The sequence below is a fragment of the Triturus cristatus genome, chromosome 8 (genome assembly GCF_964204655.1).
Source record: "Triturus cristatus chromosome 8, aTriCri1.1, whole genome shotgun sequence".
In the NCBI taxonomy this organism is placed as follows: Eukaryota; Metazoa; Chordata; class Amphibia; order Caudata; family Salamandridae; genus Triturus; species Triturus cristatus.
Genome location: NC_140591.1, coordinates 1,186,463,705 through 1,186,485,268, shown reverse-complemented (window position 1 = coordinate 1,186,485,268; position 21,564 = coordinate 1,186,463,705). Strand labels below are relative to the sequence as shown.

The 21,564-nt window shown below is 40.3% G+C and overlaps 1 protein-coding gene across 2 annotated transcripts in view; it reads right to left on the bottom strand.

Annotated features, from left to right (window-relative positions):
• The window catches only part of OCA2 (OCA2 melanosomal transmembrane protein), a 1,032,003-nt gene that overhangs the window by 398,310 nt on the left and 612,129 nt on the right, over positions 1–21,564 (bottom strand). For both annotated transcript variants that reach the window (XM_085622873.1, XM_085622872.1), the window contains 2 exons: positions 16,363–16,420; positions 14,705–14,813 (listed from right to left, as the gene is read on the bottom strand). In XM_085622873.1, the coding sequence (XP_085478999.1) occupies positions 14,705–14,813; positions 16,363–16,420 (167 nt within the window). The remainder of the gene's footprint in view (positions 1–14,704; positions 14,814–16,362; positions 16,421–21,564) is intronic.

Sequence of the window (21,564 nt, the reverse complement as noted above, 5' to 3'; positions counted from 1 at the left end):
GGTTCACTCCTTTATTCCAGCAGGCAACACTGAACAAGATCCAAATTCATCAGGCATTTGAGAAATGAGACGCCTTTCGGCTACACCGCAGCCCTCATCAATCTCATATATATAATACTTTATTTATACTTACCTGCTTGCTAACAGCATATGCATGGTGAAAGGCATGCATTGTAAAAAATGAGTGATAAAGGCATGTGTGATAATTGCCAGCGCTGTAATGTAATACAACGCTTTTAAGGGTGATAGATGTTTCTTCAGATTTTAAAACTTTTATGTAGAAAAAGTTATCAAGTCACAGGTGGGCAAAGCTGCAAGCTGGAACCAGTGGAGTGAGATTTAGTCCTATGCCACCTCCTTTCCAGTCTTTTACAATTTGTTTTTTCACATGCAAACTCCACTGTAAGCCAGGGCGCTTGTTATTTAGTGTGTAAGCTATTACAGACTGTGGAAGGGGTGACTAAACCAAAGGCTATAATAAGGGAGTTATGGTAGCTGGCTAGTGCCTCGTTGAGATCAAGAATTTTCGGTATATCTGGAAGGTGAAAAGTTGACTGAAAATTCTTGAGAGTTCCCTTCCTCCATGGTATTATCGATCTTATTCTTGCTGTTTTATGCCGGCCCCTAATATGGGAGATAGATAACCATACCAGTTAAATAGTGGTCTATCTATACTAAAGGCTTAGGGATGTCAATTATCCGATGAGAGGTGTTGGTGAAAATTAAGTCCAGGGTGTGGCCTGCAATGTGCGTTAGTCCCTCTGCTGCAGACCTATCATTTCCAAATCGCCCAGCATTGGTTCATTTCATTGTATGATTCATCCTGGCCATGATAGTTGAAATCACCCAATAATACATTGTCAGTCAATGAATAAACTTCTTTAACAACGCTTGGAAATAAGTACTTTTTCCACTTAAGTCATCAAGAGGTCACCCATCTTGTTCCAGGCATGTCCTCATATCCAAAGATATGAGCCAACTTGAAAAATGTGCATGACCCTAAGTGATGGTCAGCAGCTAGCCACCAACAATAGGACAGTTTGAAGGAATTTCCGTAGACCAAGAGTAGTGCTGGGGTAATTCAGTTTTGCAATTTAAAGTGGGAAACTATGTCATGTACTGGAAAGGTATTACTGACAGTTTCATTCAGCACACACTGTAATTCTGAACAGCCTGAAGCTAAAATGAAGACTTTTGGAGTCCAGGCAATGAGACCACTACAATATCTCTAAAAGATGTATTGTGCACTGCAGTGCAGAATTAGAGACAAACAAATATGAAAAATCTACAGTATCAGTACCTGGTAAATATACTTATATTTTCACACTATTTGAACACATTCCATCCTAGAAGAAGAGGAAACCAGAGTAGAATTGCTGGCAATACACCTTTCAGAAAAATAACCAAGTTCAGAATGTTTGAAAATGACCTTTTGCTAACTAAAATCAAAAATAGAAAAACACACTTTTATCAGCTTGATTGCCTCGTGATATCTGGTACTGTAGCATAATTCATAACTCGCATTGTGAGATTGCAAGGTCTTTCAGCAATACCATACACAATGTGGTTCAGCACAAGTAACAAAGTAAAGTACTATCAGATTCATAGGGTAACTGACCAATTCACGCTTGCAGCAGCATTGACACTAGATTACCAACCTCTGAATTCCATACCTAGAAGTTGCCAAATGTATCAACACTGTCGAGGACTTCATCTTTCATCCCTTGCCTTTAGCTTGAATCCTAGCCAGCATTCAGTTTAAATATATATTATCTAACTGATACACTTGCATATTAAAAACTTCCTCTGGTGCCTGCACTCCTCAACCCAAAACAAGAAATGTGGAACATAACCTCTGAATCCACCTGGAGTCTAAGAAAAAGTTACTTCCCTTAGGTAACACTCTTTCTGGTGGACACTCTACCTAACAACATATTTGTCACCTTTAGAATTTTCCCCAGGAGTTAAACTGGATCCGGACATTTTCACATTAATGCTCTCACACTCCGCTAGGTGGAATCATGCAGCTCCGCGTTGACCTCTTTCCAAATCGGAAGTAATAGAGTGTAGCCACATATAGGGGCACAGACATCAGTTTCTTGATGGACTCATTCCGTGCCTTCACAAGTGGAGTACAAAATAATTATCAGTACCAGTGTGCAGAGCTCTAATTTGGGAGTTTCTAGAAGGTAAAATAAGACCAATACACAAAATATGGAGATGAGGCATTACTAAAGCTAAGTAACATGTTTTCTGATGGATACTTCTAATGGTAGATTACTCATCTTTAGGATAGATACTAAACAAGTACCTGCTGAAGGTGGATGGTCTGTGGAGTGGGCATAGACAAGAAAAACTTGTGGGACTAAGGTTGCGAAACGCCATTCCTAGTCGTACCTAGCTGTCAAGGCAGTAGTAGTTTGTGGATATGTGCACAGATGCCCACATTACACCTTGACAGATGCCTGTAAATGGTACTCCACATGTTAACACAGTGATATCAGCCTTAGCCCAGGTGGAATGGGCTTCTCCACCTTTCCTGGTGACTAATTCTTGGCCAACATGTAGCAGATCTAAATAGGGAAGACTATCCGTATTTTTTCTGCATTGTTTTAACCTTCTTTGCCCAGACAAGCACACAGGAAGCTGGCCGGCCACCTGATGGTCCTTAGTGTGATCAATATAAATGCTTAAGGCCCTTTCGGGGTGCAGCCGAAGAAGTCACTCCTTTTCCTGGGGTGAGGAGGGTTAAAAACATTGGGAGGGTAATGGGTTGTCAAACATAAAAAAGGCATAATTACTTTAAGCAAAAAGCTATCCCTGGTCATCAAAAATAGTTTGATGTGGGTAAAAATGGGATGTAGGGCAGCCGTACAAGCACCTGAAGGTCACTCATGTAACGAGGTTGAGTGATCACAATGAGGAAGATGGTGTTGAGAGTCAGACAATGCAATGAGCAGCTGTTCATTGGCTCGAAGGGGTACTCATTAGCACCAAATTAAGATCCTACTGTTGAATCACAAACTGTTTGGGAGGGAACATGTATCAATTCTTTAATAAACCACATCACAATGGGTGAATTAAACAAACACGGTTGGTCCAGCAAATGCAACAGGGCTGAAAGAGCCAAAACATCTCTAATGGTGCCCACTGTAAACCTTTGCTTGGAAAAAGATTTGCATACCCCACATCAGGCAACAGATTTGTCCCAGTGCCGGATTACATAGATTTAGTAAAGGAACACCAGCCTGAAGGGATGACAAGTAGGAGAAGTTTTGACACTTAACGCTCTCTACAGTGCCAATAAGATCTAGTCAGGGCTCTCCCCAGGGTCAGAATGCGTCCTGCGCTACCTGTTGAATAAACCTCCAATCATGATTCACCAGGCATCACTAGCTGAGTGCATCCAACCTAGCATTTAAAGATCCCGACAAGTGGGTCACAGGGAGATGCCTTGAAACTTCATCCAATGCCAGAGGCGCAACGCCTCATGGCATAGAAGTAGGACCCTACTCTGCCCTGCTTGCCCCCTGAAGTGTCACCAAAAGGGTCAGGTTCCAGTGGGAATTGCCAGGCATCTATGCTTTCTTTAAAATGCTCAAGAGCAGAAACAGCCTTGTCGCCATGGCCAGACCTTCTCAAAAAGCATATCCATTAGAGAGGTCTGTACGTCCTCAGAAAAGCCAGAGGACTGCATCCATGCAGGACGACTGAACACCACACAGGGACCCCTACTTTTTTAGATAACAAACTTAGTCTCACGATTCTGAGGGATGGAATAAAACAGTGGGCCATCTGAGACTGACCCAATCTCATGCAAAGCTATAAAGGGCACAGATGGGCACTTAAATATCCAGATTTACGCTTATCGGCTAAAATCGTGGTGGGAGAACCACCACTTGTCAAGGAACAAACCATGGAAGTATGAGGAGCCATTACAGGACCCTGCCCCACTTTAAGAAGTTGCACTATGGTTTTGGGAACAGGTGAATGCAGATGATCTGAAAAAGGAGATACCGGAGCACTCACAAGATGGACACTAGTCAATGCTGGAGCAAAGGAAGTCATGGGAAGTATCCTTGAATCTTTTGTATACAAGTATAATGTCTGTCGCACTAAAGAAAAAACTTCTATACTCTGCAGAGGAATTACTGAACACCAGAAAAACTACTGGTAATAGCCCAAGAGGATGTTTTCAGGTGCTGGAGATATGAATTCGATGCCAATGACATTGTTATGTTTGTGATCCGTCAAGTGTTTTCAGACTCATGGAATATAGTAAGTGATGTAATTTCACAAATCTTGAGGTGAAGTGTGGAAGTAAGCTCATGTATGGTTTTCTTTATCGATTGCCAATGAAATAAGTCCATATCGACCAACTTGAAGTTCGTTTTCTACTTAACTCTTATAGGGAGAAGGGAGATTTGCACCAAGCGGTTATCATGTCTTTCTCCTATGGCGATCAATGGCTACTTCTGTGGATAAAATCTGTAAGTTGGGCATAGTCACTCAAATGAGAAAGTTAAAGCCTTGTGAAGTGAATATTCGAAGTGGAGCGCATTAGTGGTACAGTGATTAACATAGATAAGCTGGTACAGCTCTGGCAAAAATATGACCTGCTCGGCTGCATCAAGCAGACGTGTATTCAGATATATGAGTGCCTGGTACAGTAACTACATCTGAAGGTAACTGAGTAAAGAATTATTATTATTATTTTTTTTTTAAAGGAGTTTACTTTCCTCCAACACCAGACGTTTGTTCTGGTCTTCCTCGACCCATAACTCTCAACCCCAGAAATGTTCAAATAAAAATCTGTGGTATTATTAGTCACAGTTTGACCAAATAATTTTCATTGCACAAAAAAAGATAAATTAGTTCGATCACGTTGGAATATGGTATATCTTTTGAGGGAGAGAATATAGGATGGGCTTACTAGAGAATTAGACCGAGATGGAATACTGCACACAGTTTACTGAGAGAAAATACTGACACTCTTGATGTGCCGAATGTGATCATTGGGTAACCATATTAATTAAAAGAAAAATCTGAATGTGATCATTGGGTAGCTGCATTTATTAAAAGAAAAATACATTGGGATCCATAAAAAAAGAAAAGCACTTTGGAGAGAGATTTAATTTTGATCGGAGACCTTGATATTACTCGTTTTAATGCAATTTGTGCATTATGCAAATTGGAGCATGATAGTCTGATAAGGTGCTGAGGACCCCATTAGAGAAAACACCCCACATTTGTGTTGGAAAGCATACTAATTGATTTAGCTCCTTGAGGTGGTTATAAAACGATAATTCCACCGAAATATGCGCTGACCATCTGTGGAGGTCCCCAAAAGGGACGCAACAACTTTGGATGAAAAAGAGGGTACTCTCCATCTTGGACCAATAAGACATTCTGCGGAAGCATGAGTGGTTGGAAGGAGTTTGTATGAGGGCGTATGAATAGCATGCATTGGAAAGATTTGAGTAGTGTGGGGTTGTGATTGATAAACTTATGTCTTATTGTATAAAAAACAGATGAAATAACCTTTTTATTTTTGTAAAGTGATTTTTACACAATGGATTGTAGAACTGTTCAGTAAGTGAAAATGAGAAACTAAGTAAATGTACTAATTAACAGAGCTGGATCAGTAATTTATTGGATATTAAAATCTACAGTAAGAAATAAAGGTTACGCAGGCATATTTATGGTCTTTACAGTAATATGAAATCTTATTTATTATCAGACTTTTGCCAACACAGCCTTTGTCCCTCAGCTCCTAATCAGCAAAAAGGCATCCTCAATTGACGTATATCTCACTCCAGAATCCTCTGATGAAATAAAATCATTGATGGAATCACCCCTAGGTCAAGATAAATGGTGAATGAATCTAAACTCACATTACTGTTATTTGGCACCACTCTTGCTTCTTGCAACCGGCTTGCTTGCTTATGCACCACTGCTGGGTTTGATCTGTGGATTTCAAATTCTTAGCTGAGTGCCTCTCTCTGGGACCTTGATAACACAACCTAATGCCTTCCTTAAAACCCCCATACATAGTGTTGGCCTCTTCCTTTGATGGTTACAAATGTAACCAATGGGGTTAAACATCACACTTAACTGGGGTAAGCTACTTTGCCAAAAATAGATTGGTATCCTCCTCCCCTAAACTGTTGTCCCTGAGCTGCAAAAGCCAACTGTCTGAAGAAGCAGAAGACTGGATGTGTCCCCTGCCACTGCCACAATCATGACTAAACTTGCATTGTGCCCTGGTGAAACTTCCTGTGATAAAAATAACCATTTTGTGGCACCTACCCAAACTGGTTATGCTGACCATGAAAGGGTTCCATATGATATTAGTAAACCACTGGCACCATCAAGCGCAGCCATAATTTGCTGTCTATTTTACCCCTTCCCCCCACCATTTCTTTTCTGGAGTAACAGCTATTTGTGCTCTAAAATCCTCAAATCAAAATAACCAAGCGATGCCCCCCATATAGGCCATATTCAACCTTCTAACCACATCCTTGTATTTGAAAGAATAATGCATCACTTCGGATGTTCTTCTCAGTAACCACCTGCATAAATTAAAAAGGTAGATGTCCAGTTCTCCACTTCCATAGCAACTTTAGGTCACCTGGCCAATTTTCACTCCTCTTTCTTAGACCCGTCTTTTGCTTGAATCTCTGTGTAATAAATTAAACACATCAATAAATTACACCTTCCATGTCTTATTCTTGGTTGCCAGTACCAGATGCACCCCAATGGCCTTATAATGCCCATATGTACGAATCTTTTTATCATAAATCCTTACTCAATGTTGCCCGTTCCCTCATCTCCACCTCAGCAATCCCGATTTCTGCCCAGTCTTTATAATCCTCACTTTCCTTAGACTCATCAGTATTACCCTCTATCTCAGATATAACTTAACTTCCTTCACTCAATGTTTTCTTACCTGTGTCACCTTCACTCTGTGTCCAACGCTGAATCTTCCGGACACCCCCTGAAGTTATCCGCAAGATCATCTCCCCGGTCTTTAATATTAGTCTCTTTAGCCTGTCTGTCAAAATCACGTCTTTCAAGCTGAGCTTTTGACCAGGTTCTGATTTCCTGTACTCGTATTGCCTACTACTTTAACAGGCTTGTCTAAATACAACATGAACAAGTTGTCAATAATCTTTAACTAGAAAATCCTTACAGTCTGTTACACCCTTCGTTTTCTACTAATACAAAATAAACAGACTTGTCACTTTTCTCTTTTAGGTACGTGCATGACCAGAATTATGTGAGGTTGGCGAAGAATTAATTCTGCCTAAAACTGGAATCAGTAAGTATTCTGAAATCGAAGTTCTGTTCTACTTGATGCTTTCTCTGACTGGAATTTCCTCCAACATTAATTCGACTTCTCTGAGGAAAACGTGACTCAGAAGTATACTAAGAACTTCCGACCGATACGAAGACGCTCTTCCTGACTCTTACTGTTGAGCATGCGCAACACAAAACTTTCCCTGAACACTAAACTACTGCCGACTGAGGGGAATCTCTAGGATACCACTAGCCTGACAAAAGTCTTCAGTGTAGTGCGCTGACAAAGCAGTCACACACATGCTTGATACGGTTTCCTGCTCTCGAGCGCCTGCTTGCTGAAAACAACTAGACCGCTAACCAGGACATCCAAGAATGTGGCCTTCTTGAGAAAATCTGTCTCTCAATTAAGATTTCCGAGAAAAATTCCTGAACCTCTCTTTAAGGCGATGAACCCTTGAACTGTCCTTTCTACCATTCATGCTCACCACACTGGCAAGTTGAACCTTGTTGAAAACACAGAGATCTTTGCTTCCACAGAGCAGAGTGCTGGTTCTTGCAGAACTAGCCTCTACAGACATGGATGGAAAGTAAATAAAGTCTTTGATGTCAGTGAGACTTCAGGGAGAACAGGGGGGGGGCAATTCAAAAAGCCCTTGCAGTCTCTGAGTTTAGTCCTTGGTCCCTTAGCAGGGCAGAGGTCAGCAGGGCAGCTCAGCAAAACAGGGAAGCAGTTCCTCAGAACAGTCAGTCACAGCAGAGTGGAAATCCTCAAACACAGCAGCCTTTACTCCAGCAGAGTTATTTTCCAGGTCCAGTAGTGTACTACCTTGGTAGGGCCAGAGCCTTAGTACTTATACTCGAAAGTCCCTTTGATGTAGGGAGTGACTTCAAAGAAACTCTCCAAAGTGCATAAGGATCCCTTTCAGCCCAGTCCTGACTACAGACTACCAGGAGGGGGTAAATCAGCCATTTGTGTGATCTCAGAACACAGCCTATACAGATGTAAGTTTGAGACATCTCTCCACCTCTCAGCCCAGGAAGACTATCAGTATGTAGATGAATCTCCTGTCACTCGCAGTGCTTCCTGTGTTGTGGCTGTCTAGAGGGGATGTGCAAAGTGTAGTAGTCATCCAACCCAGACTTTATTGGAGACATGCTGCACGGCACACAAAGCAAATGTTAGGAGCAGAGACATTTCCTCTTTCTAAAAGTGGCATTTCTGAAATTGTGGTGTTAAATCCAACTTTACCATTAAATAGGATTCAGCACCACCATTCCAAAGACTTTCAACATGAAGTAGCTACTCCTTTCCAATCAGGAAATCCCCGATGCTGGCTTATGGAAGGAGTAGGCCTCACAGCAGTGAAAAATTAATTTCAGCCGTTTGTCACTGCCAGGGCATGTAAAACTTAAAAGTGCACGTCCTGCCTTTTAGTTACACAGTATCCTGCCCTTAGGGTCTACCTTAGTGGTGACGTATGTGTAACAAAAGGGGATTTAGGGCTTGGCAGGAGGTTTCAAATGCCAAGTTGAAGTGGCAGTAAACTGTACATACAGGCCCTGCAATGGCAGGCCTGAGACATATTTGTAGGGCTACTTGTGTGGGTGGCACAATCAGTACTGCAGGCCCACTAGAAGCATTTGGAATGCAGGTCCTAGGTATACCACTTTACAAGGGACTTAGAGGTAAGCTAAATATGCCAAACAGGTATACACCAATGTCAGCATGTTTTGGGGAAAAGCATATGCATGTTAGCACTGGTTAGCAGTGGTAAAGAGCTCAGAGTCCTAAAGACAACAATCAGATACATCAAAAAGTGGGAAGCAAAAAGTTGGGGGGAGGACCACCTTAAGGATGACAGGTCAACACATCTAACCCATCCACAGACCAACACTTTCCCTACTGTTGCTTATAGTGGATTGGGAATAGTAAAACGATTGGTGTACGTTTTGTGGACTTTTTTTTATTTAATGTTTAAATTCCTAATTGTCAAGAGGAGTCAAGTTCCCAGAATTCACTGGAGCAGAACAAAGCTAGAATCCCAATGCCCCTCCAGATAACCCCTCAAACCCCTCACCAGATCTCTAACAGATGTTTAAGAGTCTCCGGGGGGGAAAGAGAAATTGGATAAAATAAAAAAGTCAACAAGAAGAGACTGCCTCGTCCTTTAATCTTGGGTACTACGAACTTCCCTTGGAAAACTATGTTTATGGACAAATTCGCACTCTGTAAGAGAAGTCAACAACAAGCATTATATAATCTCTGCCCTGACCTTCATATAATAATAACTATTATTAACTCCTCAATTGATTATTCAAGAATCATTTGAATGAAAGAGGCTTTCCAAATAGTGATTTCTGCAATAGGTTCTGATTTCCTGTACTCGTATTGCCTACTACTTTAACAGGCTTGTCTAAATACAACATGAACAAGTTGTCAATAATCTTTAACTAGAAAATCCTTACAGTCTGTTACACCCTTCGTTTTCAACGAATACAAAATAAACAGACTTGTCACTTTTTCTCTTCTAGGTACGTGCATGACCAGAATTATGTGAGGTTGGCGAGGATTGAATTCTCCCTGAAACTGGAATCAGTAAGTATTCTGAAATCGAAGTTCTGTTCTACTTGATGCTTTCTCTGACTGGAATTTCCTCCAACATTAATTTGACTTCTATGAGGAAAACGTGACTCAGAAGTATACTAAGAACTTCCGACCGATACTAAGACGCTCTTCCTGACACTTACTGTTGAGCATGCGCAACACAAAACTTTCCCTGAACACTATACTACTGCCGACTGAGGGGAATCTCTAGGATACCACTAGCCTGACAAAAGTCTTCAGTGTAGTGCGCTGACAAAGCAGTCACACACACGCTTGATACGGTTTCCTGCTCTCGAGCACCTGCTTGCAGAAACAACTAGACCGCTAACCAGGACATCCGAGAATGTGGCCATCTTGAGAAAATCTGTCTCTCAATTAAGATTTCCGAGAGAAATTCCTGAACCTCTCTTTAATGCGATGAACCCTTGAACTGTCCTTTCTACCTTTCATGCTCACCACACTGGCAAGTTGAACCTTGTTGAAATATCTGCTGTGATTCTTGACAGTACCCCTCCGCAAGGGCGGTTCCTCAGGTCAAACTTTGTGGGGATATTGACTATGAAAGGCTTGGACTAATCGGGGAGCATGAACTTCAGCTTGCAACTCCCAAGATCATTTTTCGGGTCCATAGCGTTTCCAGTCAATCCAGACAATCAGATAGAACAAACTGCCTTGAATCCACTTTGAGTCTAAAATTATCTTTACCTCAAATTCTTCACCTATTTCAGTCTGTATAGGCTTAGGAGGAGACTTTTCCTTAAAACCTGATCAGGTTCTTTTAAGCAAGGAGACATGAAACTCTGGATGCACCTTTAGTTGTGGAGGAAGCTTTAATTTATACGTAACTTTCAATAGAGTATGGACAAATAAAACACGGTTGAAATTTTCAACACCCTCTTAATCTCAGATTTGTAATATTTAACCAAACCTAATCTTAAATTTGATAATTATCATCTAAACTTCTGTTCTTGTCTGCGTAAATCTTATATTGTCTTTTTTATTGGGCCAAATTTTGTCTTTCTAAATCATGAATCTTATAAAAATGTTGTAAGTCTTCAACTGCTGGGACAGTTATATCTTTTGTGCTAAAGATTGCATGGGGATGTCTGCCATAATTCAGAAAGGCGAGTAACCCGTAGAACTATTTTTTGCATTGTTAAATGCAAATTCTGCTGCCCAGAGACAATTTGGCCAATCACCTTCCTGATGAAACAAATAAAGCCTTAAGTGTTGCTCTAATTCCTGATTTACCCTTTCTGACTGCTTCTCAGTCTCAGGATGATAGCTAGTGGAATACTTATTTTCAATGTTCATACTCTAAGTGAATGATTTCCAAAAATTAGATAAAAACTGTGATTTTCTATCAGAAATGATAACCTTAGGAATTCCATGTGCCCTCACTACATGCAAGCTGAACTGTTTAGCATTGGGAGTATTTTTTGATGCGACAAAATGTGCCGTCTTAGTGAAAGCATCTACCATTACCAGAATGATATTGAAACCTTTGCTAGAGGGTAGATCTACAATCAAATCCATTGTAACAGTGTGCCAAGGATGAAGTGGAATAGGAGCTTGTCGACTAGATTCCCCCCGAGCACAGAACCCACAGTCAGTCAAGTATTGTTTGATGTCTTTAATCAAATTGGGTCACCAAAATTGTCTTCAAATCAACTCTTCGGTTTTACTGATTCCTCTGTGACCAGCCATTGGATTATCAATCAATCATATAAGACTCTCTTCCTCATTTCTTGTGTAGGTACATACAAGGATCCATTATGAAATGGTAGATGATTCTGAATTTCCTTTGATTAATCCTCTTTTACCCAATCTAGGATTTCTTCCAGAGTTATAACCTCTCACATTTTTTCATCCAAAGTTTCATTCACAATTGCTCCAACAATTTTAGATTCTGGAATGATTTTCTGATTTTCCATGATTACCTTCTGTGTTGGTTCTGGACAATGCATCTGCTTTACCATTCTGGTTTATAGGTCTGTAAGTTATTACAAAGTCATATTCTGCAAAGCAGAGGGGCCATCGCAGCTGTCTGGGAGTAAGGGTCTGTGTCGATTTGAGGATTGCAAGTTCTTGTGATCCGTGAATACTGTCACCGTATGTCTCGCTCCCATCAAATGGTGTCTTCATTCTTCGAAAGCATCTTTGATAGCTAAGAATTCCTTTTCGGTGATGGTTTAATTCATTTAAGCTAGGAGTAATTTCCGGGATCTAAAAGCTACTGGATGTAATTGCCCAGTTTCTTTATGTCTTTGAGACAGCACACCTCCTATCGCTTGATCTGAAGAATTTCAACAAAAAAGGCCTCTGAAGGATCTGTATGAAGTAAAATTGGACCTGAAGTAAAATTATCTTTTAAAGATTGAAAGGCTTCCTCAGCTTCTTTTGACCAAACAAACGGCACACCTTTCTTCAACAAACGAGTCAGGGGAATTATTTTTTGAGAAAATTCCTTGATAAATCTCCTACAGAAATTTGCAAATCCAATAAAACTCAGGATTTCTTTGATGGTAGTTGGTGAGGGCCATCCCACTACCGCTTTTGTCTTCTGCTGAGCCATAGTTATTCCTTCTGAGGAAATAATGAAATCCACTGTCCTGACGTTGAAGGCATATTTTTCCAATTTTGCGTTAAACCAATTCTCTTGCAAACTTTGTAACACCCCTCTCACATGTTCTTAATGTTCTTCCACAGATGCTGAGGAAATAAAAATATTGTCTAAATAAACAATTGTACAACTGTCTATGAAATCACTCAACACGTCATATATGAAATGGCAGCCGGAGCGTTGCACAATCCGAATGGCATAAATTGATATTCGTAGAGTTCTAAAAGTGGTCTTCCACTCGTCTCCCTTCCTTATCCGAACAAGATGATACGCTCCCCTCAAATCCAGCTTGGTGTAGATCTGGGCTCCTTTGACTTGATTTAAAAGAACAGATATCAAAGGTAATGGATATCTATTCTTGAGTGTTATTCGATTTAGGGCCTTATAATTAATACACATCCTCAGATCTCCTCCTTTCTTTGGTATGAAAAATAATGAAGACGAGACTTGAGTCTGAGTGGGTCGAAGGATCCCATTCTTTTGATATTTTTTAATATATTCCTTCAGATGTTGATCTTTTTCCATCAGAGTCTAAATTCTACTACAAGGAAAGTTCACCCTGGGTTCCAACTCAATCTTGCAGTCATACGAACGCCGGGGGGTAATTTTTCAGCCTCCACCTCCTTAATTACATTTTGAAAATCTTGGTACATGTCTGAAATTTCTTCTAAACGCATCACACAAATTGCTGCTCCAATTTCTCACAGACTTGTGACCATACTAGACTCTTTGGGGCAATCATTCTCATGAAAACAGTTTCCTCTTTAATACTCTGAATACATCTTGATGGACCATTTTCCCCAATCAATTGACGGATTGTGTTCGGTCACCCAATGGTAGACCTAGAATAAGTTGAAATTGGGATGCGTCTTTTCTTTGATTTATCTCAACCCTCATCATGTGCATTCTAGCCAACTATGGGGCTAGTTAGAGGGTGGTCTGCCCTGCTATTAGTACATATCCTCTAAACCTACACCAGTAAGACAAGAAGGAAGAAATACAGGAGCAAAGAGAGAAAGCAGTGATGCAAACAAACCTAAAGGAGTGTTCTGTGGGGTAGGGAGAATATTCTGGAGGATGAAAAAGGCATGAGGTTAAATAAAGAATAGACAGAGATGTTATTTGGTATTCAGCAAACCAGACAATCAACGGCAGTGTGCTTCTTGGAAAAAATTTGAACTCCGGCACTTATTCTTCTACAAATTAAGCATGGAGAGTATTTCATGGCATAACATGAGAGAACGAGCTCCCTTAAATAAAGAGAGGTGGATCCGCATTCATAAAACACAAGAGAAAGAAGATGAAAGTTAACGGCAGGGCTTACACTGGGGATCGGAAAGGAAAGTAGTTGACTCGGTCAATTGCAAGAATTGAAGGGCACACCACAGGTGTACATCAGAGGATACATATTATGGTGGTCAGCAGCATGAGCTCGCCAATTTGATGAGTCTCGTAAGAAGATCAGCAAAGCATACTGCGCATCAAAAAAGAACCAGCCACAATAGACATTTTTTAGTTCTGGTCTGTGAGACACATTTAGCTGCCTCACCAGGCTATTGTTTTCCAAAAGAGTAATTCACAATGTACATACATGAAGGCGTTTTTGTCTGCTGAATTGTCATTCACATTTTTGTTTCTGCCCACCACAGCAAACAGCACGGGGCATTGGCGTAAGCCAGTTTATACATTAGGTCTCTTTACGTTGAGTGACTGCACAAAACCTATGCACATTGTTCACATCCCCTTAAAAACTGTTTCTTACCTTTTAGTGACACGTCTCTTTCTATGTGTGCTTTTACATTTTTGCTTCAGTCTTTAATATTTTAAATATGCAATTTACTTTGCTTGCACGTCACACGTCTAGGTAGACAGTAGCTTATTTCTGGTTCCCCTTTCATGTCACCTTCCCAAAAACTAATAGTAAAATCCATGAAATAACTGAAAGACTTGTGTTTTAAGAAAAAAAGAATTTGTAAAATAGCCACCTCAGTGAATTGTTTCTAAATTGAACATTTATTGCAGGCATATGCTCGCCACATGTAGGTGGTGGCACTTTTTATTTAATTATTTTTGTGGCATATGTTTGCAAGAGAAAAAAAACTATTGAACCAGCATGCCGAGGGCAATTTTTGTTTAAAATGAAATACGATTAGCATAAGAGAAGTCAAGCTTACCAAGCTCCAGATGGATGCCTTGCACGAATGAATTGAGAAAGAACATGAGGATAACAATCGCCAATACGCTCAGGCACTTGACGAGTAAAATTTTGTCTGTTATGCAGTGCTGTAATAGAAGGAATCAAGAAGACGTTGTGTTTACATATGTACTGCTATTATTGCTTTGAATGCATTAATGCTGCTAAATAGATGGCCTCATTACACCACTTCTTGTAAAAGCAACCAAAGTCATTTTAATATGCAAAACGGGAAATTATTGCGTTCATATTTAGAAAAATGAGTACTGGATTGTTATTTAAATGTGGAAATTGTTGCCTGTTTTTCAGAATAAACAATACAGAATGTACAAAATACTGAAGCAAATAATGAAATCGCACATTTTCTAAAACGCACAACTCTTGGTATTAGTAAACAAGGCTATCACCAAGAGAAAAGCATTTAACACCGGACTGAAAATTGACGAACATGACACCGAGCAGGAGCTGAGACTTTTTAAGCATTTCACCCATCACCTTTGTTTTTCATTATGATGCCCTACATGTGGCATGTATGACAGGTGTGGGCTATGTGCTTATTTTGCCACAGGATTAAATGTACATCTCACTGAAGAGGCCCAAAACGGATCAAAACCAACGTGAGATTGCGGGTGTTCCTTTCTAAAGAGGATCTTTACATTATGCTCCTCCCTAGAGAAAGATCTAATGAAGCAGGTCCAAATCTGATTTGTATATAATGGATCCTGTCTGAAACGGCATGGAGCAGGGGTTCATAATTTGTGGCTCAGGGACCAGGGTGATCTGCGAAGCCAGCTCAGGGGGTCCGTGACTGCTTAGAAAATTAAATAATAAACAGATTAATAAAGTGTATACATGTAAAGAAGCAAAATGAACAACTGAAAACTTTAAGCCATTCTGTTAATGAGAAGGGATTTGAAATTTGGAGGCTAAAAATTAAGTTGGTATCCTCAGATTGACTCATGAGAGCAGTGCAAGTGCATCTAACAGAATATAGTATGGCCCACGAGAGGCCCAAATTTAATTTAGAAAAGCTCCAAACAACCCATTAAAATGTAGATTTGTTTATATTGGTATGTGAATTAAATTAAATATTTCATCATGTGTATATTTGTTGGGTGAATACTTATTTATGTATTTTTATGCATTTTTTGCAGGGTCCCCAGCCTCCAGTAATTACTTAGTGGGGGATTTCAATAATAATTCGGCGAGGGTTCTGGATTCCAGTAATGTTTAAGTGGGAGTCTACAAAAGCCAAAAGATTAGGAACCACTGGCATAGAGTTTAAAACTGATGGTCTAGAATGCAGTGTGAATGATGGGGAGGGACTGAGTCTTTGTAAGCATTCCAACCATCACCTTTCTGTTTCAGCATAAGTGAGTTACCATTATCTCCGAGATAGGGTTTCGCATCCACAAAGCTGTGTGTCAGATCCATGAAGTACTAACATGTCTCAAACCCTTTCCTATGCAGCTTCCTATCAAAGCACAACAATGTACAAGGAAAGAGACAGGTGTAGAGCGTGCCTAAGTTGTCCTACTTTTAGCCAAAATATAGCCATTATCCCTTTCAAAGATTAACAATTTTCACCAAATCTGGAAGATAAGCCAGCAGAAAATATAAATTCAATAGGCATCAAACCTTTTTTTGAAGCTCTTGAATGTTGGTTTCCCAGTTTTTATCTTCCTGTGAAATTTGCCTGAAAGAAAACATTAAAATGTGTTACCTTTGCAAACAACAAGTACAATTAGTCAACTACAAACTGGATTCCATTAATCTTTTCTTTATACAGGTGCCTTTAGTGTTGTCAAGGGTCATTGGGGCACTTCACAGACTTTATTCTAAAACTTAATTAAAAAAATAACCTTTTCTGTGTTCTACAATAAAAAACTAAGAAACAAATCACTAGTATTGAAAAGCCGTGCAATGATAGCTCCCTCCAACGTGCTTTCTATGACCTTACAGGTCCCATGACACCAATTATATCACTGGTGACATGAAGCATCACCAGTTCATCAATGTGGAATACAGAAATCATTTGTTTCTTATGTTCATTTTTTTGTGGCCAGGCACAGGATTAAATTGTTGAGTGTTTCCTGCAGTCTAGGGTATGCATCTCCCTGCGTTTATATTCTTTTTTATCTTGGTGGGAGTTGGGAAGATCCTGCAGAAGGTTTGTGGGTCTCTCACAATGCTAGGGCAAGGGGTCAGCTGCAATTCCAGCCTATAGGAGCTGCTTGTCTATGTGGAGTATGGCACGCCAAAAGATAGCTGTTTTGGCTTCTCAAAGTTATCAGGAGGCTGCAGAACCGGTGCACAGGCTAGTCCTAGCAGCTCTTTTGGCATCCCAATTGTCACTAGGTGGCTGCAGTGGCAGTCAGTTGCCCATCCTCATCTGCCTCCATAGCATATTCCAGGCCCCAAAGCTAAAAGAATGGCTTGGGCGGCAGGTAAATAGTCATCTTTAATATATATTCAATTCATATTTAACTTGTGATCATCTCCAATCTAGCCAGACAGTGCCGTCTTGTGGCAGACTGTCACAAGCTTCGGTGTTGACAATTAAGTGCCAGTGCTGAGCACTGGAAACCCCAGGCTTAAATTAAGCACTGCTCCATAGGCATCAGGAGGATCTGTGATGGTAACTCTGCAGAGGAAACGTGACTAGAGGAGTGGGTGTACAAACATTGGTCACCAAGCTTTTACAAAGCTGGGAAAGAGTAAGGGGGGGAGGGTTTGAGGAGCTTGCAGTATCTGTTCTACTTCTGTGACTCTGGGTCTGGTTGGGAAGGTGGCCACAACGCCCCTTCATTCTGGGTCAAGAAGGGGTATTGAGGTCGCCCAAATTTTTGGAACACCAACCCCTGATATATGATTGACAAGAGATGTGAATGTGGGCTCTGGCTGAAAGGGTATGCAACCCACTGGCCAGGCAAGGAACACTATGCAATTGTGTTCACCTAGATCTTTTTTTATGACTCATGTTGGATCTTGTGAGTCATGAGTCAAACCCCCGCTCCCCCCAAAACCAGGGTTCCACTGGTCAAGGGAAATATATACGATTTATTTTCCAGCAAGGTTCATTAACCAGCAGTGAATGTTTATGAACAAAATTCCTAAAAGGACTATAAAAAGCATCGTAATCACAATCAATGTCCCATTTACATTTTAGTTTGTTAACCATCTCTAAACCCCAAATGAAAAGATAGCACTAAATTTGAAACTTAAAAAAAAAACATTGTCCAACTCAGTAAAGTCCTTAGTCCTCACACTGGACAAGAACTTGTCAATGAAAGATCACATCAAAAACTCAGTCAAAGAAGCACCTTACTCACTAAAACATCTCAAGAAAATTAAGCCTTTCATCCCCGAAGATTTCAAGACAGTAGTACAATCTCTAGTTCTTTCTAACATTGACTCTGGGAATCCCATATTTGCAGGCACGCTGAACATTCACCTAGTCCCCCTAAGGTCAGTTCTGAACATGGCGGCCTGTCTCAAAACAGGCGCTAAATGGTTTGAACACATCACTCCCACCCTCAAATTCCTCAACTGGAAGATGTATTTAAAAGACTACCTGCATCACACACACAACCCTCCACACACACACACACACATGCACACGCCACGCACACACACACACACACACACACACACACACACACAACTATCTAGACAATAAACTTACAAAAGCATGAAGGACCAGAAATCTGAGAAGCTCCAAATCACTTCCTCTCATTCATCCGAAACTGAAAAGGAAAACCACACAGACTCGCTCTTCTTCTGGAAATGAAAGCCAGGATATAGAAAGCACTCCCTAGAGACCTCCGATGCAACCCCTCCTTCTTTAAATGGGACCTGGAACTCCTTCTCCTCAACAAATACCTTACCACACACACCAACCGAACTCTGCTCCAATAGCTCACTCTCTCCATGACTCGGCCGTCTGAAAGTTGGTTCCTTGATTGTTTCAGCTGTATAATATGTCATTTACTTATTTAATTTATGCTGTTTTAAACTAATCAGCATACCTTAATCACACCTTTCTTGCCTACTGATTCTCTTTATCTCGATTTTATGCTTGATCTTGAAGCTATGTGTCTAGCATCATACGCAGAGGTACATTATATGATTCCTCATTTTAAGCATCCAATGTAAAGTTACGTTATGCTATTTTCTTTTATGTAAGTGTTCCGATACCTGTGGGTCTAGCTAGCACCATATAAAACTTATAAATAAATAAAAAAGAGCAAACAGCTGTTCTTTTCACACATCTGTTTGATGGCAAAAAATACATGTTTGTTTCCAGCCTCCAGATGATCAGAGCTCTGGGGACAAACTGTCTTTTCAGAGGCCAGGGTTTTACTTCTCTGTGAGTTTTAAAAAGGATATCTATAATCTGTAATACCCCACGCTTACAAATGCATTTAAAGAAGTAAAGCCAATTATGGTGAGAAATCAAAAGCCAAATGTTTACTTTACACCACAGAAGTCTATTATTTTTAAGTTCCCTCCCCCCTCATAGAACTCTTATAATTATGGCCAAGTCCCATGGTACGATAGGACATCTATAATTTGTGTCAATGTGGCCATCAATGTCATTTATGAGGTCTTTAGCAGTACATGTGGAACTTATTGTTGCATAGTTAACCAAAACTCGTGATATTCAGTACTTTTAAGTTTTCAATCAAAATTGTAATGTTACTTGAACTGGAGCTGTGTGTGACTTTTGTTTTTTATTACACTGATTAGTCCTAAAAGCCAATAAAATGGGTTCAGCAAAGGAAGGCAAAATCTGGTGTAATCCTGAAGCGATGCCCCGGTTCAACACCCACCCTGCCTGCTTCAACCGTGTCCATCCAACAGAGGAATTGGCATGCATGTATGTATCTTCTGTTCATTATTTTGATTACTCACCAATAATCTTCACTACTCCGATTAACCAAGTGAAAATTCAATGGAAGACGCAGCGTAATGAGAATCCCTGCTTAGCTATCATCATGCAGATTTGGACAGTGCTGTTTCTGGCATATCATTCATGATCCTCATTATGTCAAATGAATTTGAATATGCGACTGAACTGCAACTTGGTGTCAAGTAAGAAATTACATACTCCACCCTTACACAATGCTAAAATGAATTCCTGATTAAATGAATGAGACACTAAATCAGTATTGGCTGTTTTCAAACACAGATTGTTTTTTTAACACAAATTAAATTGGCTTCATTAAATTTTCGTCGACAAAAGAAAACTTTGAATAAAAACATTTGGACCAAATAGCGTGTCAGATTTTGCGCATTGACATGATTGATTCTGGAAATTGTGTAAGTGATTGAGCCCTCTAATGACTCGAGCCCCCTTACCCCGAATATCTTTAGAATATTTTGCTATTGGTGCTGTCATAGTATGTTTTGCATATTCCCCTTCCCTGATCATATAGTAAATGATACAGTGCCCTTGCTTGCTTAGCCTGCACATTTAGTGTAACTTCAGCCCCGCCTCTCTAATGCAAAGCTACTGCTGGCCTTCCTAGGAGTTCAAGGGTACACATTTGTGATGCAGTGACTTTTTACCAGCACCGCGCGGCTGTGTGCCGGCTTACTGCTGGTAGCGAAGGATCCGATTCTCCATTATCTTCACAGTCGGAGCTGTCTCGCTGGTCCTTTTTATACTAATAATTCGTACTGCTTTTTGCAAACAAATGGATTTTAAAGAAAGAAGCCCTCTGGTGGCGTTTTACAATACAGCTTGCTTGACCGTCTGATACTTTGGCTTCAACGTCCAGTAGTGCTCCTTTACCGACACGTGGACACATTGTAAGTCCCCAGATACATACATCAGTTGAGACAAAGTTTTTGTTAAGGGAAATTATGATCCTCTACTAGGAGGACCATATTATTTGATTGTGACTTCCATCCCTTTCAACTAAGAACCCAATTTCTTACAGTGGGTAACTCAGGTAAAGTTCTTTGTGAATAGCATCTCAATGATCAAGGGAAATCACTATGGTATTTTCTTAAGTAAAACCATAAACGTTTGTTGACACAGGTGTTCAAAAAATCTCAGTGAAGAATGGAAAGCACATTTTCCTAAAAAACAATCTCTTAAAACATGTTTTTGCTCACCCAATGAACGGATATTTGCGCCGCACAATGTGGCCAACAAGGTAATGTGTTTCCACAACAGAGCTGTTTGCATGATCCCGTAGGTTTTGAACTAGCGCCATCCGCGTGCACAGATGAGTTTTGAACCAGAGCCATGCAGTCAAGTGTTGGAGACTGCAGCTGCGCCCTTTTCATTACAGCAATCCAATTATGGCAACTGCTGAGGAGATTAGAAGCCTGTAGTTATTTAGCGTTTGCCAATAGTGACCAGGGCCGGGAGGACGCTGCCATGAACAGATAAAACTCGCTCACATGAACAAATGGTGATGAAACCATCCTTAACCTAAATGCTTTTTCCAGCAGGGTCCTAAAAAAAATGTCCTATCATGATAGCACCAGGTATCCTTTTCTACATCTCACATCTCCCAATAAACACGTTATTCATAGCACTGATGAAGTGATACAACTGCCATATTAAACCCTATATTAAAATCAGTGAGGTGCACAGAGAACACCAGAAACTGTTCTCCTATAGCCACATGGTAAAAGCTCCAGCTAAAGTATTTTTCCAATTATGTTTTTGTGGATACTATACAGGTGCTGCAATTTTGATAGACGGTGCAATTCATATCTGCGTACTATATAGAGTGACTAACAGAATTATTAGAAATATATATTTGGTTTTATTAAGCAGTTCGGTAAAAGATGGGCAGAAATGCTCCAACCGGTCTCAACCTG